General features: G+C 40.9%; 1 protein-coding gene across 7 annotated transcripts; it reads right to left on the bottom strand.

Moving 5' to 3' along the window:
* Nucleotides 1–519: 519 nt before the first annotated feature.
* LOC117444129 (NACHT, LRR and PYD domains-containing protein 12-like) lies at nt 520–24,859 on the bottom strand. Of its 7 annotated transcripts, none has more exons than XM_034079825.2 (14): nt 24,763–24,859; nt 24,308–24,463; nt 22,446–22,550; nt 15,616–15,720; nt 12,667–12,771; nt 11,572–11,650; nt 11,190–11,418; nt 9,245–11,048; nt 6,483–6,656; nt 5,838–6,011; nt 4,879–5,052; nt 1,723–1,896; nt 994–1,167; nt 523–846 (listed from the first exon to the last, which is right to left on the bottom strand). In XM_034079825.2, exons 1-14 carry the CDS (start codon nt 24,828–24,830, stop codon nt 642–644), a joined length of 3,726 nt encoding a protein of 1,241 aa, XP_033935716.1. In that variant the 5' UTR covers nt 24,831–24,859; the 3' UTR covers nt 523–641. The 7 variants fall into 7 exon arrangements, with proteins under 7 accessions (XP_033935721.1, XP_033935718.1, XP_033935723.1 ...); XM_071202703.1 differs by having other exon boundaries at nt 24,308–24,458; nt 24,763–24,845; XM_034079827.2 differs by lacking the exon at nt 994–1,167 and having other exon boundaries at nt 521–846.
* Nucleotides 24,860–25,157: the final 298 nt, after the last annotated feature.

The following is a 25,157-nucleotide window of genomic DNA, read 5'->3' on the forward strand; positions in this document are numbered from 1 at the left end:
AACAAGTTCCTCCGTGTAGTTCTTGGCTGATCCCTCACCTTTATCATGATCATCAAAACCCCACGGGGCCAGATCCTGTGTGGAGCCCAGACCGAGGGCCATTGATGCTCATTTTGTGATTCTTCCAATTAGAAACAAACACATTATTCTTCTGAATAATCGCACCAACAGTTGTCTCCTTCTCACCAAGAAGCTTTCTGATGGCCTTGTAGCCGATCCCAGCCTGGTGCAGGTCTACAGTCTCACCCTGAGGTCCTTAGACAGCTCTTTGGTCTTGCCCATGGTGGAGAGGTTGGAATCTGATTGATTGATTCTGTGGACAGGTGTCTTTTATACAGGTAACAAGTTGATATCAGGAGTACTTTCTTAAAGGAAGATGAATCATTTAACCGGTCTGTGGGAGCCAGAATCCTTGTTTGTTGATCAAATAATTATTTCCCAGCGTAAAATGCAAATACATTTTTATCTTTTATATAATGTCAATTTCTGGATTTTCTTTTTGATATTCTTACTCTCAATGTTTATATAAACCTACCATTCAAATTATAGACTGTTAATGTATTTGTCTTTGGGCAAACTTAAAAAATCAGCAGGGGATCCTTATACTTGAACAATACATGTCTAAAATATGTGGGGGATACTTATTTCCTCCAATGTATATGTTTATAATACCTGAGAGTGTCCAGTCTCCAGAGAGGATCCTCCAGTCCAGCAGACAGCAGCTTCTCTCCTGAGTCTCCTGGATGATTGTAGCTCAGGTCCAGCTCTCTCAGATGGGAGGGGTTGGATCTCAGAGCTGAAGCCAGAGAAACACAGCCTTCCGCTGAGACCAGACAGCCTGACAGCCTGAACACACACAAGTTCAAACAAGAGAGAGTAAAAAAACAATAACAAATGTTATAGCAGATGCAACAAAAGGTTATGAGTTCATCCATCATTAATGTAGATCTCAATTTAACTGACTATAAGTTTAACATGTTCATGAATCCTGACCTGAGAGTCTCCAGAGTACAGTGTGGACTTTCCAGTCCAGCAGACAGCAGCTTCACTCCTGAATCCTGCAGGTCGTTGTTACTCAGGTCCAGCTCTCTCAGACTAGAGGACTGGGAGCTGAGGACTGAGGACAGAGCTGCACAGCTTCTCTCTGACAGGTTACAGACACTCAGTCTGAGGAAAAAATATAAGAAATAGAAGCAAATGTTAAAGTGAACTATGTGTTTATATAACATGTTTCCCTGGGCAAAACAGAAGAACTGTAAATGATGTTATATTATGTTACATAGGGTCTGAAAATTGACAATTTCAACTGGGTTGAAAAATAAGTTGAGTACAGTGAACTTAGAAAACTCATCCAGTAATCATCGATGTTATTTCAGCTTATGCTTTAACTGAAGCAACTAACAAACACTTCAAAACAATGTCGAGAAAATAATTTGGGGTCAAGTATCCTGCCCAAGGACACTTTGACATGTTAACCTCATGGCGAGGGGATCGAATCAATAACCCTCCCCTTGGTCCTCACCTATTTCCCTTCTGGGCAACAGCAGCCCAATATATCAATACATATTCAAAAGGAAGCTCAACATGTTGAAGAATCCTGACCTGAGAGTTTGATTAACATAACTATTTCAAAATCATTTTGGTAGAGAAAAGTAGGAATTAAACCATTGATATGAATAAGAATTCAAAAGTCCATAGGCTGAACATGTTGATGATCCTGACCTGAGAGTCTCCAGAGTGCAGTGAGGACTCTCCAGTCCAGCAGACAGCAGCTCCACTCCTGAATCCTGCAGGTCGTTGTTACTCAGGTCCAGCTCTCTCAGACTAGAGGACTGGGAGCTGAGGACTGAGGACAGAGCTTCACAGCTTCTCTCTGACAGCTCACAGCCACTCAGTCTGAGGAGAAAATAATAAACAACAACATAAAAACAATAACTTCAGCATGTTCTTTTTCATTAATGACTTCCTTATCGCACATTATTCCTTATATCAAATGTACAACAGTTTACTGCTTAACATCTGTGGGGCCAATGTTGATGATATTGTTATGTCAAGTCTTGGACCTGGGGGGTATACTACGAAGCAGGATTTTCGCTTAGCCGGCTAAATTCAGGGGAAACTCTGGCTTTCCGGTCCTACGAAGCTGGTTCTCTTTTTAGCAGGCCAGATCTCCATGGTAATTTATGCTTAGCGGCTAACCTGGTCGGGACCAGGTTAGGTTGCAGGCTAAGAGCTCAACTCAGTGAAAGCACCGCCTGCTGACCAATCAGAGCTCAGTGTGCGGAGTTTAAAGCGATCAAGTCATATTACAGGAGAAAGGAAATACAGAAAAGCTGCCGTTGCAGGAAAGACGGCCGGCAAAAATCACAGACTGTGTGAACGTGAACATTAATAGAATATCACCTCCCATCTTCAGAGCAATCTGACTATTATAACATTAGCGTTAAGAAAGCTTACTTAAATATCGGCCACAACATAAGTAACCGGATCAGAGTACATTAAGTACAGTCCGCGTCATATCACTTCATAATGTATCATATATCTCCTGATCTGAGTCAGCTGAGCCGTATCTGGCCGTGCAACACTCACAGCGTCACATGCTGGATGCAGAAGTATTATTTTAAGCAACACATTAAGTTGACGAAACACTCGAGACAAATGTAATTGAAGTCAGATCGTGTTTTAGACGGGGCAGTGATATCATGAACCTGTTAGTGTACGCATTCAAACACTTGTTCTGTCCCAGCTGTATTCACCTTGCAGGTGCAGCTCTGTGGCTTTGATCCTGGATCAAGTGTTTAAGTCATGGATGTTTAAAGTTTAACTTCTTCATTTTTGACTAGTATTAAAGTTCACTTTTCATTCAGGAAGTATGACGCTGCGCTGTCAGTACGCTTCTCCATGTTTGTGATTGGTCGAATGCTCCAAATACCACCCCTTTCATGTGAACGCGCATCTAACTAGATAGGACACGGCTGGCTTGAGCGATCCACTTGATAACCAGCGTCGTAGTACAGCTTAGCGAGAGCGCGTATGTTTTGGATTAGGCCAACCGGCTAACTCAAACATATCCAGGTTAGGTTGAACCAGCTTCGTAGTATAGGCCCCTGGTCAAAGACTGTATGTTATTGAATGTAGAGTTTCCAGATAAGAGAGAGCCATCGTCTCCTCCGTAATTATTAGGGGTCAGCGGAAGAGCAAGAGAGGTCTTCCTCAGATATAATTGAGTGTTGTTAGTTAGTGGTTCATATCCTGCCAAGGTGCCATTACAACTAAAGACCTCATGAGATAACGACCTTTCAACATCTGGAACATACATGTGGTAAGGATGTTCGTGTGGCTGGCTGCACGTTGTTCTCATGTGTGTGCGTTAGAGGTGTAACGGTTCACAGAAGTCACGGTTCGGTTCGTACCTCGGTTTGGGGGTCACGGTTCGGTACGGTTCGGTACAACAAGAAAAAGCAAAAAAAAAGTCCCAAATGCGTAATTCCAGGGTTGTTGTTATTTATTTTTGAACAGTAGTGCAAGTTTCAGTTTCAAAATAAGGAACTCTGACATTTTGAATAATTAACTCTTTTAAACAGTTAAAAACAAACCACAAACAGCACCACACACTCAGATGGCCATATTATCTGTAATGGCTGATGTCAAACTAAAAGGTTTCATCAAGCTGTAAAACTAAAAAGAATGTCTTGAAAATAGTACATCATAAATAATAAGAAAGTGTTTCCAGAGCGCAAAGTCGTTGAAAAACATTATGCCAAAAGCTTCCGTTATTTATTTTGGTTTCACGGCTTTCATGTCTCTTGGCTTCTTAAAAACAGCGGGGATCAGCTGTTGACCTGCTGTTGTCTTTTGCCGGGCTCCGGTGATTGGTAAACCTGGGTGATGCCTTCTGATATGATTTAGCATGTTTGGCGTGTGTTACCATTATTGTAGTCCACAGGGAACCCGAAATGTTCCCACACAGCTGATCTAAAAGAAGCAGGTGGGTTCTAGCTCCTGTGTGTTATCTGAAATCGCCATACTAACTTTTCTTCTTCTTGTATTTAGTTCGTTTTGTTGTTGTTTCTTCTTTTTCTTCATTTGTTGTTTAAGGGCGGCTGGCAAACAGCTTTTAGGCGCAATACCTCCCCCTGGAGTATATATAGTGTAGTGGATACTGCCCTGAAGGACAGACATTTTTCAAACTCGTAAAAAAAAGGCGTATTCGCCGTGTAACTGCATGTGCCGAACCGTGACGTCCGAACCGTGACGGTAAGGGACAAATACGGATACCGTTACACCCCTAGTGTGCGTCATTTAGAAGCTTTGTATGCCTATGTGAAACTTCTACTCTGGGGCATTCCTGTGATTGGGTGCTGGGAAGCAAGGTGATGTACTCCATTTATTATTTGTTGTTGCGCAATTGAATAATAATCAATCTCAACCATATCTGTGTTTGTGTTGTATTGATCTCTCTCTCTGTGTCAACATTTAAAGTTGGTGAGCCATTAACTGCACTAACAATATACTGTATTCTCTTCTCCACGATGGCATTAATTATTGCTTTTCCAGTCAAAAGTCTGATTAACAGGATGAGTGTTTTACATCAACTGTTGTTTATTAATGTTTAATAGAAAAGAAGACTTTGCTTTTGATTTAGAAAGAGATAGAGACAAAAGGAGATTATAACAAGCAGAATGAGAGAGAGAGAAAAGAGAGAAGAGAGAAAGAGAGAGATAGAAAAGAGAGAAGAGAGAGAGATGAGAGAGAGAGAGAGAAGAGAGAGAGAGAGAGAGAGAGAGAGAGAGAGAGAGAGAGAGCAGTGATGAAGAATACAAAGTGAGTGAGAAATAAACAATTACAAATAGTTTAAGAAAAAATAACTAATCTGACCTGAGAGTCTCCAGAGTGCAGTGTGGACTCTCCATTCCAGCAGACAGCAGCTTCACTCCTGAATCCTGCAGGTCGTTGTTACTCAGGTCCAGCTCTCTCAGACTAGAGGACTGGGAGCTGAGGACTGAGGACAGAGCTTCACAGCTTCTCTCTGACAGCTTACAGCCACTCAGTCTGAGGAGAAAATAATAGAAATAAAAACCTCTCCATTCACCCTTTGCATTATTAAAATAATCAAACATAATGATCATAAAACCACATATTGGAGAAAAAAAGTTTGACCTGTGGTCTGTTGTATTCATTACGGTAATCCCCTGAAAGCAATTATTTGAACTGATCGAGATCATTTCGCATAATAATTGGATTTAAATGCAAATGTACAAATAAATAGAACACATCTTAAGTGAATAAGCAGTGCATATGATGTATCTTTCTGGGCTAAATATAACTAATATAAAATATACTAAATGATGTTACACAGAGTCTAAAAATTGAAAATACAACTGGGTGAAAAAACTATTTGAGTTTGTAAACGAAAAGATCTCATCCTAATAAAAACACACAAAATGGATTCATGCACCCACTTCAGGTCCTTTGGTTTTCTAGTTCCTGGAACTTTATGGTCAAAAAGGGGTTTATACAATCTGAAATCCAGATCATCCAGTATTCATACGTGTTATTCTAGCTTATGCTTTTACTGAAGCGACTAAGATACGCTGCAATACCATGTATAGAAGAGCAATTTGGGGTGAAGTATCTTGCCCAAGGATATTTCAACATGTTAACTGTAGGGAGTGGGGATTGAAGCTTTAACCCTCCCATTGGTACTTGCCTATTACCTCTCGGGGCTACATTATATATAACAATATATATATATATATATATATGTAACAATATATATATATAACAATATATATATATATATTAGAAGGTAGTTTAACATGTTAATGAATCCTGACCTGAGAGTCTCCAGAGTACAGTGTGGACTCTCCAGTCCAGCAGACAGCAGCTTCACTCCTGAATCCTGCAGGTCGTTGTTACTCAGGTCCAGCTCTCTCAGACTAGAGGACTGGGAACTGAGGACTGAGGACAAAGCTTCACAGCTTCTCTCTGACATCTTACAGTCACTCAGTCTGAGGAGAAAATAATAAACAACAACATAAATACAATTACCTCAGGGTGTTCTTTTTCATTAATGACTGCCTTATCGCACATTATTCCTTATTCCAAATGTACAACAGTTTACTGCTTAACATCTGTGGGGCCAATTGTGATGATATACTGTAGTCTCTTCTCCACGATGGAATTAATTATTGCTTTTTCAGTCACAAGTCTGATTAACAGGATGAGTGTTTTACATAAACTGTTGTTTATTAATATTTAATAGAAAAGAAGACTTTGCTTTTGGTTTCCTGACTGATTTAAAAACAGATAGAGACGAAAGGAGATTATAAACGAGCAGAATGAGAGAGAGGGAGATAGAGAGAGGGAGAGAGAGAGAGCGAAAGAGAGAGAGCGCGAGAGAGAGAGAGGTGGTGAAGAATACAAAGTGAGTGAGAAAATAAACAATTGCAAATATTTTAAGAAAAAATAACTAATCTAACCTAAGAGTCTCCAGAGTGCAGTGTGGACTCTCCAGTCCAGCAGACAGCAGCTCCACTCCTGAATCCTGCAGGTCGTTGTTACTCAGGTCCAGCTCTCTCAGACTAGAGGACTGGGAGCTGAGGACTGAGGACAGAGCTTCACAGCTTCTCTCTGACATCTTACAGTCACTCAGTCTGAGGAGAAAATAATAAACAACATAAATACAATTACCTCAGTGTGTTCTTTTTCATTAATGACTGCCTTATCGCACATTATTCCTCATACCAAATGTACAATAGTTTACTGCTTAACATCTGTGGGGCCAATTGTGATGATATACTGTAGTCTCTTCTCCACAATGGCATTAATTATTGCTTTTTCAGTCACAAGTCTGATTAACAGAATGAGTGTTTTACATAAACTGTTGTTTATTAATGTTTAATAGAAAAGAAGACTTTGCTTTTGGTTACCTGACTGATTTAAAAACAGATAGAGACGAAAGGAGATTATAAATGAGCATAATGAGAGAGAGAGAGAGAGAGAGAGAGAGAGAGAGAGAGAGAGAGATGAGCAGAATATGTAAACCATGATACATCAAACCTTTATTTATACAGATAAATCCCCATTTTTTCAAGGGAGACCTGCTATGAACATGAATGTTTCTGTTTCGGTCAGATTAAGAGAGGAAGAATTCAAAGCAACCAGGGTAAGGTTATAACAAATATGCTGAATTAATGGCAAAAGATACAATAACACAACATCACAAAGTAATCCGGATTACCCCAGCTCTGGTTCCTCCTGCTGGGAGATCTAACTTACTTGTCTTGTCAGCAGGAGGAAGAGAGAACGAACCAAAGACAGAACAGGCTTACATACAAAAACAAAACAGGATGAGTTGTGTCTGATGCTCCTCCCTTCAGTTCATCTCATTGGGAGATGCAAAACGATGTGTCGTAGCAAATCAGCGCGAGCCAGCCGAGATGATCCGGAAACAAGAGTCTCTTAGGTTGTAGCAAAAAAAACACATCGGTGTCCGTTGTCACACATTCTTGCATAGACTTTCCTCTCTCTCGCCCCTCCCCCATCAGTTCAATACACACACAGTTTCACATACTTTAGGTATCGTAAAGATATGTTTACGACATAGCTGTTTATAGTTGTCCAATACAAGTAATACATATCAGTTACTTTAATATCACACACATATTTTAGACATGTATTGTTCAAGATACTTGACCTGCCATGTTTAGATAAGAATGTCTCCTCTCCCCCGCTCTAGTTTCCTGTCATGTAACACTGCTCCTCCTCTCGGTCAGCGTGATTAAACACATGTAAGCCAACTACTTCACAATGTTGTGGCAATTTAGTACTCACAACATGAAAGAATAAAACAGAAATAAATCAATAAAACACAAGTATAATTAAGCAGTTATTATACAGCATATATAGCCACTGCAATGAACACACATTCACCTCCTACCCTTCTGCCCTCCAGATGTCACATGTCTTTCTTTATGAAAGCCATATTTGTAAATGTTTAAACTAGGGCTGTCAAACGATTAAACATTTTAATCAGATTAATCACAGCTTAAAAATTCATTAATCAGATTAATCACCATTCGAACTATGTCCAAAATATGCCATTTATTTATGTATATTGTTGTGGGAATGGAAAGATAAATGAAAGAAGGCGGATATATCCATTTAACATACAGTATCTATGTTTATTATAACATTGTTCTGTGTGTCAAAATGAAAGACAGCCCACACACCTATCAATCATCAAACCGTGGGGTCTTAATTCATTACGTGTTGATATCAACGGGGGAGTAGGTTACTTCAGGAAAGTCGACAGAGCGGGAGGGCTAGTGGAGTACTTCGTGACCACAGAGTGTGAACGTTGTGATCAGCTGTTTTAGCGCAGTTCTCCAGTGAAGGGGGGGGAGTCTCCCTCCGCAGCCGGTTGGCGTAGTTTTGGCACAGTTCCGTTGTACAGACCGACGTTAACAGCAGCCCTGTCTGTGCACACGGAGACCGACTCCGTCGTCCGGTGATCTAACCGCCTTCTGGAAAAGCTTCGTACGTCGGTACGCAAATGCGCTTTGTGACGGTTTGTGACGGTACGGTACGTATTTCAGATTACATAACCTGCGTACCAGTTATGTGCACCCCTGTACTACAGCAAAAGTATTCTTCATTATTCGTTAAATGCGTTAAATATTTTAACACAATTCATTCAAAAAATTAATTACCGCCGTTAACGCGATAATTTTGACAGCACTAGTTTAAACGTAATGGTCCCATGATGGCCACAAGATCAGTTAACTAACCAAAGTTAACTGTCCTTGTAGCCTAAAGCCATCGCTGAACTTCTTCTCACCTCGAGGCCAGCTTACTGGGAATGACTACATTTATTGATAATTCCGGCCGACTATTGTCTCGTTAACTGTGTGACTCAATTCTCAATGCCTCTTTATGGGTCTGAAGGATATGCATCATTAACTAACACGAATTGAACTGCATTATATCTGGGGGAAATGTCCCTTGGAGTTCCCCTGTTAATTGCAAAGACCATTGATGATTAACAAAGAGACTCATGGCTTCTAACTGCAACAAGACTTTCTGAAAAATACTTCTCAACGGGTAATCTTTTCACTCAAGGCATAAATCACAGGATATACTAAAAATGGGACATTTAAAAAGGAATATACCAGAAATACGCCTTATTGCTATCACACGTTCATTTAATACTTCAAATACTTCAAATAATACTTAAACTTACAGAGCCTTCCTGGAGGCTTTGATCACTGGCAGCAGCCTCAGAAGAGCCTCCTCTGAAGCAGAGTATTTCTTCAGGTCAAACACGTCCAGATCTTCTTCTGATGACAGTAAGATGAAGACCAGAGCTGACCACTGAGCAGGAGACAGACTATCTGTGGAGAGACTTCCTGAACTCAGGGACTGTTGGATCTGCTCCACTAGAGAACCATCATTCAGTTCATTCAGACAGTGGAACAGGTTGATGCTTCTCTCTGGAGACAGATCCTCATCCATCTTCTTCTTGATGTACTGGACTGTTTCCTGTTTGGTCTCTGAGCCACTTCCTGTCTGTGTTAGCAGACCTCGTAGGAGTTTCTGATTGGTCTCCAGTGAAAGACCCAGGAGGAAGCGGAGGAACAAGTCCAGGTGTCCGTTTGGACTCTGTAAGGCCTGGTCCACAGCACTCTTGTAGAGATGTGTTAGTTCAGGTTTGGGTCTGAGGAGTTTAGGCAGCCTGGAGGTTGTTGGTTCTTCTGACAGCAGGTTGATATGAGAATTGATACTTTTTCGATGGACATGAAGAGCAGCCAGAAACTCCTGAACACTCAGATGGACGAAGCAGAACACCTTGTCCTGGTACAGTCCTCTCTCCTCTCTAAATACCTGTGTGAACACTCCTGAGTACACTGAGGCTGCTCTGATATCGATGCCACACTCTTTCAGGTCGGACTCATAGAAGATCAGGTTGCCTTTCTGTAGCTGCTCAAAAGCCAGTTTCCCCAGAGACTCCATCATCTTCTTGCTCTCTGGACTCCAGTGTGGATCCGTCTCAGCTCCTCCATCAAACTTGATTTTCTTCACTTTGGACTGAACCACCAGGAAGTGGATGTACATCTCAGTCAGGGTCTTGGGCAGCTCTGCTCCCTCTCTGGTTTTCAACACGTCCTCCAGAACTGAAGCAGAGATCCAGCAGAAGACTGGGATGTGGCACATGATGTGGAGGATTCGTGAGGTCTTGATGTGGGAGATGATGGTGCCGGCCTGCTTCTGATCTCTGAATCTCTTCCTGAAGTACTCCTCCTTCTGTGGGTCAGTGAACCCTCGGACCTCTGTCACCATGTTCACACAATCAGGAGGGATCTGATTGGCTGCTGCAGGTCGTGTGGTTATCCAGAGGCGAGCAGAGGGAAGCAGCTTCCCCCTGATGAGGTTTGTCAGCAGCACATCCACTGAGGTGGACTCTGTGACATCAGTCAGGATCTCAGTGTTGAGGAAGTCCAGAGGAAGTCGACACTCATCCAGACCGTCAAAGATGAACACGACCGGGAACTGATCAAACCTGCAGATTCCTGCGTCGCTGGTTTCAGAGAAGAAGTGATGAACGAGTTCCACCAAGCTGTACTTGTTCTCTCTCACCACATTCAGCTCTCTGAAGGTGAATGGAAATATGAACTGGATGTCCTGGTTGGCTTTGCCTTCAGCCCAGTCCAGAGTGAACTTCTGTGTTAAGACTGTTTTCCCAATGCCAGCCACGCCCTTTGTCAGCACTGCTCTGATTGGTGCATCTCTTCCAGGTGAGGCTTTAAAGAGGTCTTCTTGTGTGATGGGTGTTTCTGGTCTGTCTGGTTTCCTGGATGCTGTTTCAATCTGTCTGACCTCATGTTCAGCATTGACCTCTGCAGACCCCCCCTCTGTGATGTAGAGCTCTGTGTAGATCTGGTTCAGAAGGGTTGGGTTTCCTGCTTTAGCAATGCCCTCAAACACACACTGGAACCTCTCCTTCAGGTTAGACTTAAGTTTACGCTGACACACTCCAGAACGACTTCCTGAATGAACACACAACAAAGCAGATCAATAAGTCAGATGAATCTTTAAAGAACGAGGATCTCAGTATATTTTTGTTCCCTCTCTTGAGACGTTAGTCAACATTTATCCAGCTTGTTAAATCTCTATAGAAACCCTCTCACTGCTCTGCAGACGCTCAGCCAGCTCCTCCTGCTTCATGCTCCTCAGGAAGTGCAGTGAGATGTTCAGAAATGCCTCTCTGCTGCTCCTCCTCTGCTCTTCATCCTCACCGTCCAACACCTCCTCATCCTCCCTCTGACTCTCTAAGCATTCTGGGTAATCTGAACTCAGAGCCTTCTGGATCTTCTTCAGCTCGTTCTTCACGAAAGTGATGATGTTGTCCTCCAGCAGCTGGAACAGAATACATGAACAACACAATCAAACTAAAGGCACCAAACATCAGATCCATGTCGGACAGACTGACCATCCACTGATCTACAAAGTGCATCGTGGAGTTGACTGTGAGCAGAACAGACGTAGAGTAGCTGTAGTTCATGTACAGACCATAAATGTGGAGTCCAGCTGAGTCTGATGCTGCTGGGCAGACTGACCTCTTGGAACCTCTGAGCTCTGCTGGTCCTCTCTGTGAGGAATCATGAAGAGATAGCTCACATTATCTCCGTCCATACATACAGAGACAAACACATGGTAAAGGCCCTTGATGTGACTTCCTGTAGCAGTACATGTTTATTCTTCCTGCCAATCCCAATGAGTTTGGTTTTCTGCTGTAGAATTATACCAAACTTGTCAACCACTGAAAAAAGCTGATCTGTTAAAATAAAAATGATTCACAAATAGCACTGCAGTCGCTTTACCGCACCGTTGTGACGAAAAGGGAGCTGAGCCAGAAGGCAAAGCTCTCTGTCTACCGGGCCATGTTCGTTCCTACCCTCACCTATGGTCATGAAGGATGGGTCATGACCGAAAGAACGAGATCGCGGATACAAGCGGCCGAGATGGGTTTCCTCCGCCGGGTGGCTGGCGTCTCCCTTAGGGATAAGGTGAGAAGTTCGGTCATCAGGGAGGGTCTCGGAGTTGAGCCGCTCCTCCTTCGCGTCGAAAGAAGCCAGTTGAGGTGGTTCGGGCACCTAGTTAGGATGCCACCTGGGCGCCTCCCTAGGGAGGTGTTCCAGGCACGTCCAGCTGGGAAGAGACCGAGGGGTAGACCTAGGACCAGGTGGAGGGATTATATCTCTTCGCTGGCCTGGGAGCGCCTTGGGATCCCCCAGTCAGAGCTGGATGATGTCGCCAGGGAAAAGAAAGTTTGGGGCTCTCTGCTGGAACTGCTACCCCCACGACCCGACCACGGATAAGCGGGAGAAGATGGATGGATGGATGGACAAATAACATGCGTACGTAGATATCCATGTCCTACTATGCACATGTATATTGTTATCCACAGCAAATGAGTAAAATAACATACAATCAATGCCGGTCAGTTTTCATATGCTTCAGTGGTGCTGGAAATGTGGATTGAGTGCACGTGTGAGCATCAGGAGAAAGGACAGGTTTGCCTGGGCCTCGCACGGGGCACCAGGTTTAGAAGTAAAGATTATCATCAAATAACTATCAATTTTCATGTTGAAATTGCAACTTCACCTTTGACCACCAGAGTGATGTCCATCTTTGAATTCAAGAGGAAGACCCATAGACCAGTCACTCTTCATGGACACACAGCTGGGTCCAGGTTCTTCCAGCTTCCACCTGAAACATGAGATAGAAACAGGACATAATATAGACATTTTCCAAAAAGATCCGGTCCTATCTCTTCCTGACCACTTTGCCTTAACCTCTGTGAAAAATGTCTTGGGCTCAAGGAAAGGAGTGAAGGAGAATTCATCAGGATTTAGGAGAGAACTTCAGTGCTAAGAGAATCGCTTGGAGACATCATTATGATGTGCAGCGGATTGTATTAATGTGCGTCTGCTGTGGAAAACTAACATTGTTAATGGATGGACTTCTTAAATCTAGATATTGTGTTGTATATGTTTGATACTGGCTTTATAACAATTTGGAAGATTGTATGAAACTATTTGAATAAATAGGACTTTAGGACCAGTAAGGCCTATACACGACTACATCTACCAGTGTACATATCACCATTCAAACTAAACTTAGGCACTCCCGGGTTATTTCACTCCTTAGTGTCATGATCTCAGTTTTGTTTCCTTGTTTTATTTTGAAATGCCTTTTTCTCATTTAGTCTTGTCTGGTTTTACTTCCTGTCTTGTGTTTTCCCGCCTGTGTGATTGTCTGATTGTGTTCAGCTGCTGCCCTCCCAAGGTCTATCTTTCTCTGTCTTTGTGAATAGTCCTCTGTGTATTATGTATGTCTGCCTATAGTGTTTTCTAATTGAACACTATGATAAATATCAATGGATTATTTTCTTATCTCGGTTCTGTCAGCCAAAAATATACCAGCAGAATAAAACTGCTGAAAAAGACTTCTGCCAATCAGCATCATAAACACTTTACAAGTGTTGACATACTGTGTGTGTTAATCTCACACGCAAGTAGACGTCATTCTGTTGAATAGTATAGTCAACTACTACTAACATATGCTAGCTGCGATTTTAAAGATGATCTCTTTTATTGAACCAGTGTGAGACGTCAACCTCTGGCTTCAGGCTGAACACACCTTGCTAGTATAGTCTCTACTTGACTTTTATTTGAAGATTGTCCTTTAAAACGCATTGGTTCGTCCATCGACCGGTCACTCTTCATTGACACACAGATAAATGTGGAGTCCAGCTGAGTCTGATGCTGCTGGGCAGACTGACCTCTGGGAACCTCAGAGCTCTGCTGGTCCTCTCTGTGAGGAATCATGAAGAGATAACTCACATTATCTCCGTCAATACAGACGGAGACAAGGTAAAGGTCCTTAAAGTGACTTCCTGTAGTAGTACACGTTTACTTCTCCTGCCAATCCCAATGAGTTTGGTTTTCTGCTGTAGAATTATACCGAACTTGTCAATCACTGAAAAAAGCTGATCTGTTAAAATAAAAATGAATCACAAATAACATGCGTATGTAGATATACATGTCTTGCTATGCACATGTATATTGTTATCCAGAGATGGGGACTCGAGGCACTTGAATACTCACCCGGAGAGGTCAGTCACATTAACGCATATGGACGGTTAGCAAACATGTTTAGCTCAGCATCAGCTATGTAATGTTAACTTAGCTTGCTACTAGCTTTGTAACTGAATATTTGAAAAGATGAGTGAATGTTTGCTTGTCACACTTCTTTGCGTTGAGTGGCGTTGACATCCAACTCTTGACATGACATAAAAAAGGTCGGTAACGTTAATCATTACGTTCCGCTGCCACCATCTACTGGCTAACGTTAAATGTAGAAAAATACATAGTTACATACATAAATATATCTGTCGGTTTATAGGCAGGTTACAGGTTTATTGTTGACCACGTAGCGTTAATGTTACAGGTTTATCAGGTTACCATGACACTGGGTTTGAGTGAGAGGATAGAGGAATATGTTTATTTATAGTAGACTTAAAATATGTCATTAGAGACCTAGTGTAATTAAACAATACGGTTGCAGAGGTCAAATTTTAACATTTTTGTCCACTGGCCAAATGGCTAGCCTAGTGAATGTTGAAATGTTACCAGCCACTCAATAGATTGCCATTGTTATGTTTGGCTGGTGCGTGCAACATACAGTAGCCTACTAGCCACTTGCATGATTCACCAGCCTTTGGCTGGTAAATGGTGTTAATGGTAGATATCTCTTTTGGAACAGGTCATGTTTTAATATCACCAGTTCAGTATAGTTCAGATAATATTGCAGCAATAGTTTTTTAGTTGTAAATGGCACAGAACAAATGTTTACTTTTAAGTACTTTTAACACAGTTTCCCTGCGGGGGATTAATAAAGTATTTGTGATACTGATTTCTGATTCTGAAGTGTTTTGCTTATAAGTTGTTTGCATTTAGCTAAAGTGTGATGTTTTTCCTCATATTGCATTGCAATAGCCTGTTTAAAGTGATCATATAACAAACAACTAATCAGTACTGATGCTGTATGCTAATAGATATAGGAGTGATAATAACACAGTAAATGCTTTGAATTTCTTAGATATAGCTGTGCAGTATTCTTAACAGACTGGATAGCAGCAGACAATAGAAGGCTTATTACAACCAGAAGAGACATGAGACTTTTATTTTTTAGAGACTTGAGACTTGACATGGACTCGTGACCAAAGACTTGAGACTTGATCAAGTCTCACCCCACAAATATTTGAGACTTGACTTGGACTCTTGACCAAAGACTTGAGACTTGACTTGGACTTGCAAAAAAAGACTTGTGAACATCTCTTTGTTATCCACAGCAACTGAGTACAATAACATACAATCAATGCAGGCCATTTTTCATATGATTCAGTGGTGCTGGAAATGTGGATTGAGTGCACGTGTGAGCATCAGGAGAAAGGACAGGTTTGCCTGGGCCTCGCACGGGGCACCAGGTTTAGAAGTAAAGACTATCATCAAATAACTATCTATTTCCATGTTGAAATTGCAACTTCACCTTTGACCACCAGAGTGATGTCCATCTTTGAAGTTATAAGGAAGACCAATAGACCAGTCACTCTTCATGGACACACAGCTGGGTCCAGGTTCTTCCAGCTTCCTCCTGAAACACGAGAAGGAAACAGGAAATAATCAAGAATTGTCAAAAAAGGTCCGGTCCTATCTCTTCCTGACCACTTTGCCTTAACCTCTGTGAAAAATGTCTTGGGCTCAAGGAAAGGAGTGAAGGAGAATTCATCAGGATTTAGGAGAGAACTTCAGTGCTCAGAGAATCGCTTGGAGACGTCATTATGATGTGCAGCGGATTGTATTAATGTGCGTCTGCTGTGGAAAACTAACATTGTTAATGGATGGACTTCTTAAATCTAGATATTGTGTTGTATATGTTTGATACTGGCTTTATAACAATTTGGATGATTGTATGAAACTATTTGAATAAATAGGACTTTAGGACCAGTAAGGCCTATACACGGCTACATCTACCAGTGTACATATCACCATTCAAACTAAACTTAGGCACTCCCGGGTTATTTCACTCCTTAGTGACATGATCTCAGTTTTGTTTCCTTGTTTTATTTTGAAATGCCTTTTTCTCATTTAGTCTTGTCTGGTTTTACTTCCTGTCTTGTGTTTTCCCGCCTGTGTGATTGTCTGATTGTGTTCAGCTGCTGCCCTCCCAAGCTCTATCTTGCTCTGTCTTTGTGAATAGTCCTCTGTGTATTATGTATGTCTGCCTATAGTGTTTTCTAATTGAACATTAGTTATGATAAATATCAATGGATTATTTTCTTATCTCGGTTCAGTCAGCCAAAAATATACCAGCAGAATAAAACTGCTGAAAAAGACTTCTGCCAATCAGGATCATAAACACTTTACAAGTGTTGACATACTGTGTGTGTTAATCTCACACGCAAGTAGACGTCATTCTGTTGAATAGTATAGTCAACTACTACTAACATATGCTAGCTGCGATTTTAAAGATGATCTCTGTTATTGAACCAGTGTGAGACGTCAACCTCTGGCTTCAGGCTGAACACACCTTGCTAGTATAGTCTCTACTTGACTTTTCTTTGAAGATTGTCCTTTAAAACGCATTGGTTCGTCCATCGACCGGTCACTCTTCATTGACACACAGATAAATGTGGAGTCCAGCTGAGTCTGATGCTGCTGGGCAGACTGACCTCTGGGAACCTCAGAGCTCTGCTGGTCCTCTCTGTGAGGAATCATGAAGAGATAACTCACATTATCTCCGTCAATACAGACGGAGACAAGGTAAAGGTCCTTAAAGTGACTTCCTGTAGTAGTACACGTTTACTTCTCCTGCCAATCCCAATGAGTTTGGTTTTCTGCTGTAGAATTATACCGAACTTGTCAATCACTGAAAAAAGCTGATCTGTTAAAATAAAAATGAATCACAAATAACATGCGTATGTAGATATACATGTCTTGCTATGCACATGTATATTGTTATCCAGAGATGGGGACTCGAGGCACTTGAATACTCACCCGGAGAGGTCAGTCACATTAACGCATATGGACGGTTAGCAAACATGTTTAGCTCAGCATCAGCTATGTAATGTTAACTTAGCTTGCTACTAGCTTTGTAACTGAATATTTGAAAAGATGAGTGAATGTTTGCTTGTCACACTTCTTTGCGTTGAGTGGCGTTGACATCCAACTCTTGACATGACATAAAAAAGGTCGGTAACGTTAATCATTACGTTCCGCTGCCACCATCTACTGGCTAACGTTAAATGTAGAAAAATACATAGTTACATACATAAATATATCTGTCGGTTTATAGGCAGGTTACAGGTTTATTGTTGACCACGTAGCGTTAATGTTACAGGTTTATCAGGTTACCATGACACTGGCTTTGAGTGAGAGGATAGAGGAATATGTTTATTTATAGTAGACTTAAAATATGTCATTAGAGACCTAGTGTAATTAAACAATACGGTTGCAGAGGTCAAATTTTAACATTTTTGTCCACTGGCCAAATGGCTAGCCTAGTGAATGTTGAAATGTTACCAGCCACTCAATAGATTGCCATTGTTATTTTTGGCTGGTGCATGCAACATACAGTAGCCTACTAGCCACTTGCATGATTCACCAGCCTTTGGCTGGTAAATGGTGTTAATGGTAGATATCTCTTTTGGAACAGGTCATGTTTTAATATCACCAGTTCAGTATATTTCAGATACTATTGCAGCAATAGTTATTTGGTTGTAAATGGCACAGAACAAATGTTTACTTTTAAGTACAGATGTAGCGCTTCGTTTCAGACGCCTACCCGTGTGGGTCCGTGATCGGCACGGGGTGGGCCCCTGCTCAAAAGGAAAACCCCCCGCAGGACTTGAAACGCCCCCTTGATAAATACATTTAATTATAATGAAACCAGCTGCAATGTATCATGGATCCACCAGGGGGAGCCGTGAAAAGCTGCCACACTGAAACTCATGTGAAATAAACAGCTGATCTACAGGTATCTGATATAGCGGATATTTGTTAAGATCCATATATGTCATGGATAGGATCATATTCTGTGCTAAGTAAGAGACATGTAATCATTTACTAAACATCACCATGTTTTTATTTAACAAAATAATGTTTAATTCACGTTGGCGTAAGTACAAAACCATCGCTATGTTTTTAGATCAGGAAATGCATCCAGGGTCAAACAAACGATGTTCGATCATCATCCTCGCATTCATTTAATGTATCATATGTTCGCGAGTTGAAATGAATGCACTAAATTTAATCCACGTGAGTTTACAACAACAACAATAATCGCTTTGTTTTTATATCACATCCGACTGGAGGAAAATGCAGCGGCTCTCAGTACCGATCATCCTAATCCCACGGGCAAACAATAATATGTACAGTGTTAATAGTGTACTGTATTATTAGTGTATAATATTACTGCTATAATAATCACACATTGAGTTGTTGAAATCAGACCGTAGTTTTTTTTAAACGCTCTGAATGAAACGGCAGCTCTCAGGAGATCAGCTGTGTGTTTACACAATACAATATGCATAGTAATTTAATACCTTCCAACACACATTGTAAGAACAGTTCTGTTTCATATGAGTGTTGAGAGCTGTATCCACAAATCTACTTATTTTGCCCTCAGTGCACCAGATTGATGCATTTAACTTCAATTTAAATAGAAACATCTTCTGTTGTAACAACAATAACATTATAAATAGTAACATAGCATGGTATTGCACATTTACTGTAGCTTTGAGTGTTACTGGCCTGAGATTTTTTTATTACATGAATGAAGGTGACTGAGGCTTTTTAATATAGACTTTTCAGTGTCCCACATTTCATTTTGCACAGAACTGTCCCACATTAGGAAAACAGATTGTCTGAGACAACTTGGCACTAAGAGTACTAATATGTCTACCATTTATTTTATGAGTTTAATATCTGCATGTTCTCTTTTGGTTTGATTAGGACACATCCTGGGGATTTCAGAATGTTACTGGATTTTGATTTATTGTATCGGCTTCATGTCGCAATATATTCCCGAAGTCTGAAATGCAAAAATGTTCCACATTAGGGCAATTCACCCTACATTTAATCATTTTGTTTATTTTTAACGAAATAAATGTGCTTTAATCCATCATGAAATTAATGTAGGCTATTTACTTAGTACATATGTGACATTAACGATTAACACACTGATACTGCTCACATGCTGATATCTAGTCTATTCATACCCCTCACTGTTTATTCATCATTCAATTCATTATATATTTTATTCTGTAGATTGTGAATATTACTTTTCACTTTACTGCTTGTTGCACCTGGTTAGAAGCTAAACTGAATTTCGTTGTCTCAGTACCTGTAATCTGTGCAATAACAATAAAGTTGAATCTAATCTTGAGCAGGAACTAATGTAGGCTATTTACTTAGTACATATCTGACATTAACGATTAAACACGTTTGTGCATTCTTTATGAATGCAAACCGAGTCAACCAACCCCCCATGTGTCCGATGTATGTTGGGGACCCTTTGTTTAAAACTAATTGGCCATCGGAATGTGTGGAGTCACATTCCACAGCTCTCCCCCCCCCTCCTGTGATCCCCCGCACACAGAGAGAGAGAGGGAGATCGCTCTTCTGGAGTGAAGAGAGCGGAAATAATGATATTGCAAGTTAGAAACGTAAAATGCATTTTGACAGACACTTGGGGGAAATATGCTGCATTTTGAATGTCCGATAGTCCACCATTAACACCTTAGTCCGTCTCGTCTCATCAACGAAAACTAAATATACATGACATACTTTGTAGTATGTCAGTTTGTACTTTTTAGTTTAGTAGATTTCGCATGAGAGCAAAAGGAGAATATCCGTGTGTAAGAGTGAAAATGTATGTATGTAAAATGAGAATATATGTGTGTAAGAGTGAAAATATGCTGCATTTTGAATGTCCGATAGTCCACCATTTCCACCGGAAATATCAAACATTTAATAAAAGTGAAAAACAATGAACAAGACTTAACGTATTCATCATAATTAATTATATTTATTTAGTTTGGATGTATTATTTTTGATTTTGTTTAGAGCAGTGATCTTCTACTATATGAACATGTTGGACCCAAAATCACAAAAAAAAACGTAAAAACAGATTTTGAAAATGATTTTATTTTTCATAACACAAACATACACAACGAAACCATTTAAAAGCTGGAAATATATACATGGGATGTGACTATGATAATGTGAACGTTTGATTGAGGTAGCATGGGATTTCATTCTGATAAGGCAAAAGTGTTATTATAAATATAATACAAATATATATATATACACATTATGTACAACAATCTGTTTTTTCTGTCTTTATCTGTGCCACGCTTCAAAGCGGTTTCTGTCAACTACGACACAGAGGGCAACATCACAGATAACTCCTCCTCCATGTCAAAAAACAAGCTTAAAGCTTGACTCACGTTCAGAGTTATCTTCATCATAGTTGAGTCTTCAAAACTCAAAATCTATCTAACTAAATCTAAATTCTCAATGTTTGTCTGTCACTTTACTTCAATCGCAGTCTCCCGCAGCCTCTCTTCGTCTCCCGCCGCCTGTCTTCGTATATCTTCGTCTCTCTCCATTTCCCGCCGTCTGTCTTCGGTTCCCGCCGTCCCTCTTTGTCTCTTTTCGTCTCGTTTCGTATCACTCCGTTTAACTGATTACCTCACCCCCTCCCTGGTAAATACATTCTGTTGAGCAGAATCTACAGTTTCCAGTATTTTCCGTTTCGTAAAATGATCAAATACGGCGAAGATATTAAAATATGTGCTTCCATTATTCATACTTCTGAAATATATCTGTATTAACTTTATATCATCATATCTCCGTGTTTATTGGGTATTTTTGCATGAAACAAAGACTGGCATATAGTTTCAAGCCAGTACTTTCGACAGAAATACACATCCTGTTGAGCAGGATCTACAGTTTCCAGTATTTTCCGTTTCGTAAAATGATAAAATATGGCGAAGATATTCAAATATGTGCTTCCATTATTCATACTTCTGAAATATATCTGTATTAACTTTATATCACCGTATCTCCGTGTTTACTGGGTCTTTTTGCATGAAACAAAGACTGGGATATAGTTTCAAGCCAGTACTTTTGACAGAAACACACGGCAATGTTGTCCGGACTGTTGTTTTTATGCGGCACCGGCTTGAACAGGTCATGTGATCTGATCACGCCGGCGTGACGGTCGACTCCAAAGGGTTAATATTAAATACATATAAGTATTTTTACAACTTGTATTTAGAAATACTCTGTTGTAATTATTGATGCATACATGTGTTCATCCATTCAATGTGGCATCTGCTATAATGGGGTTAATGTATGATATTACTTAATAATACAATACATTATAATATATGATATGATAATTACATTTTAATTGTATTCATTTCTTATTTCATAGTTTCTCATTATTATTATTTTTATCGCTCATCTTATTTTTGATTTTATTAATCTGTGTGAATCTGTGCTGTCCTGTTTTTCACTCTCACCCTGTTGCTGTTTGAACTACTGAATTTCCCCACGGGATTAATAAAGGTCCATCTTATCTTATCTTAATGTATAAGTTGGTTTACTTCAATCTACTGTACAATATTACAAGAAATATACTGCATAAAGCAAACTATATACGTTATTTGATCTAAAATATTGATGTTTCTACAACACCCATTGTCTATTTTGTGAATGAAGCGCCATCTCATGGTTAAATCCTGTAATTGAACAAATAGGGAAATTGGGCAACGCCCTCTAGCAATTTGGCAACACCCCCAGCCACTGGCATCCGCTGGGCTTTTGACTGGGACACACTCATTTGAGTCTGATCTGGAGTGCTACATCTGTATTCACTCAGAGCTGATCATAAGCTGGAGTAGACGTCCACACAGTTGAGTTTCCCTCCCTTTGGACCCACGCTGCAGGATTACAGAACTCCAGCTTTACTAATGTTCATAAGGAAATAAATAAAGGTAACTCAGATGAGAAACACTGAAGGTAAACATGACCTTTATTTCTTTATTTAAAGAAACCTTCATCAGATTCAGAAACAGGTTTATTGCCAAGTTGGTTCACACAGACGAGGAGCTTGTCACGGTGTTTATGGTGCTTAAAGCTTTAAAACCTGATACGCCTTATAAATGCTCAAAGCTACTTTTATTATAAAGGAACCAGAGAAGTGTCTCACCAAGAAAATTCAACAGAGGCACACTTTCTTAGCTGGATCAATAAAACATGAAAGCAGAGCAGCAGGTACCATGAAGGGGGTTATCAACTTTCAATCCTCACCTTTGACCAACAGAGTGTCGTCCATCTTTGAACTTAATAGGTTTGTCCATAGACCAGTCACTCTTCATGGACACACAGCTGGGCTCAGGTTCCTCCAGCCTCCCCCTGAAACATGAGAAAGAAACAGTCATCAGGCATCTGGACCGTCACAATGGTCTAGGGTTGGGAACCGAAACTCGGTTCCAGATGAGAACCGATAAGAAAATGCCGGGTACCGGGTACCCATACAAAATACACAATTTCGGTTCTGCTTAACGGTTCCTAAACGCGGTAGACCCTGTATTCCACCGGGTCCGTCTGCGCCGTGGCGCCCCGGTGGAATATAGGGTAAGGGCGGACTGGCCATCTGTGTGATCTGGAGAATCACAGAACGGCCGGTCGTCATCGAAACGGGGAATCGATAAGAACCGGAATCGGAATCAATACATTTCAAACGATACCCATCCCTACAATGGTCTTAAATACTATTCATATTATTATCTGTTTAATAAACAGGGACCATGCATATAAATACATGAATCTGAAAGAAGGGATGAGTTATGCCAGATTAAAATCATTGCTATCTGCAGTCCTTAGACAGGTGCGCACATAATGATCCTCAAACACTTAAAACCTCTCCTAGTCTCCATCACTCTAACACTTATACAGTCAGATCAGAGCTCAGAGCACCATATAACAACATGATAATACTTTATTATCAGATCAAGTCTGACATGCTTCTGGCATCACAGCAGCTCCATTAGCAACGTCAACGAGGACAAACATCAAGACAAGAAACAAGAAACAGATATTTACCAGAACAACACAGTCACTGAAGACACCATGTTCATCTGACCTGGGATTTCACTCATTACATCATCATGGTTGGGGTCAGAGATAATGTGGTTGGCCCGCCTCTAAAGGTTGTGATGGTAGGCTGATTCAGAGAGGCTCTCAAATGTTGACCTACGACCTTTGAGCAGATTCTCTGAAAGACTGGTGGAGCAGTTTAGATTGTATAGAGGTGGACAAACACCTGTACCGTGTAGTAAAATCACAGATGTAAAAAATAAAACTTTATCTACTCTCTACTCTCTATTATTTGTTTTGTCCTTTAGCAGATATATTCGATGTGGTCTTTGTAGAACAGAAGGGTCTGTCAGGACACACACGTATTTATAAGAAAGTACCTGCATGATTTTCTCAGTAAGTGTTACAATAGAGACAGATATATCTTTTCATCAGAATACTTAAGAATATATTGATTTGGTGAGCCTGTCCGACCTCGAGTACGGAGCTGTTTGAGTGGATCTCAGCAGGTTTGGTTATCTCCTGCCACCTTTTTCCTTTTCAGTTTTCACTATTTTACTGATCTGTAGAACACCAATATATGAGCCACAAAGACAGAGCAGACGGCACATACAAGAGGGTACTGTGGTGAATGAAGTCATATCTTTATTTGACTACCCAATGCTCTCTCATTGCCTCCCATGTATTCCTAATGTGATACCTGCTTGTTCTACAGCATGTAGGTGGGCGGCTGTGGCTAAGTGGATAGAGTATACTGAATGTATGTAAGTCGCTTTGGATAAAAGCGTCTAACATGTAATGTAGGTCTGAAACTGTACCATAATGATGGAAAATCACTTTAGTTTGTGGACAAATTGAACTGTATTTATTGTTTAAACAGTGCTTTAAATATGCTACCTGCTATGGTATAGAAGGCTTCTTTTATCGAGCCTGTCCGACACGTTAAACTCTGGTTTCAGGCTGAACCCACCTTGGTAGACTCTCCCTCTGCTTCAATAAGAAGTCTCTGTTCTTCAGTAACAACATGTTTTCTACTGCTGCTGATATAATGAAGTCACATGACGTCCACTTACCCTGTCTCTGAAGGGCAGCCTTTAAAATAGATTGGTGCACCTATAGACTGGTCACTCTTCATGGACACACAGCTGGGTCCAGGTCCAGGTGCAGGTCCAGGTCCAGGTGCAGGTCCAGGTCCAGGTCCAGGTCCAGGTCCATGCTGCTGCTCTGGGCTTCAACACACACACACACACACACACACACACACACACACACACACACACACACACACACACACACACACACACACACACACACACACACACACACACACACACACACACACACACACACACACACACACACACACACACACACACACACACACACACACACACACACACACACACACACACACACACACACACACACACACACACACACACACACACACACACACACACAGAGCCTTGAGTGTGAATAATGCCTGCTGAGCTCTGGAGAAGAGGACAGTCAGAGGTCTTCATCTCACCTCTGAGCTTTGGTGAGGCGTTCAGGGTCCCCACTCAGAGCGGGTTCAGTGTCCTCACAGGGATTCATAGCAGAGCTCACACCTTCACACAACCACCTGCTGGAGAACCAGACATTATCTCATCAGGACACAGAGCTCACACACCTCCAAACTAAACACACTCATGAGACAGTTCCCATGTTGTTGGCTCTTTGAGCTGCAGCGTCTTAAAGACCCTCTCAATGCTCGGTGGTCTTCAGGACGGTTTGAAGACTTCAGGAATATCCTTCATGTGGATTATACTTGGCCTTTCGATGCAGATCTCTTCTATTGGACGGACTCTGAAGAGCTCAGCAAGCCTTAAAATCTTCCTCTGTTTCAGAGGTTCATACATTTTAAACAATCAACAGGAAACT

The sequence above is a fragment of the Pseudochaenichthys georgianus genome, unplaced genomic scaffold (genome assembly GCF_902827115.2).
Source record: "Pseudochaenichthys georgianus unplaced genomic scaffold, fPseGeo1.2 scaffold_739_arrow_ctg1, whole genome shotgun sequence".
Classification (NCBI taxonomy): Eukaryota; Metazoa; Chordata; class Actinopteri; order Perciformes; family Channichthyidae; genus Pseudochaenichthys; species Pseudochaenichthys georgianus.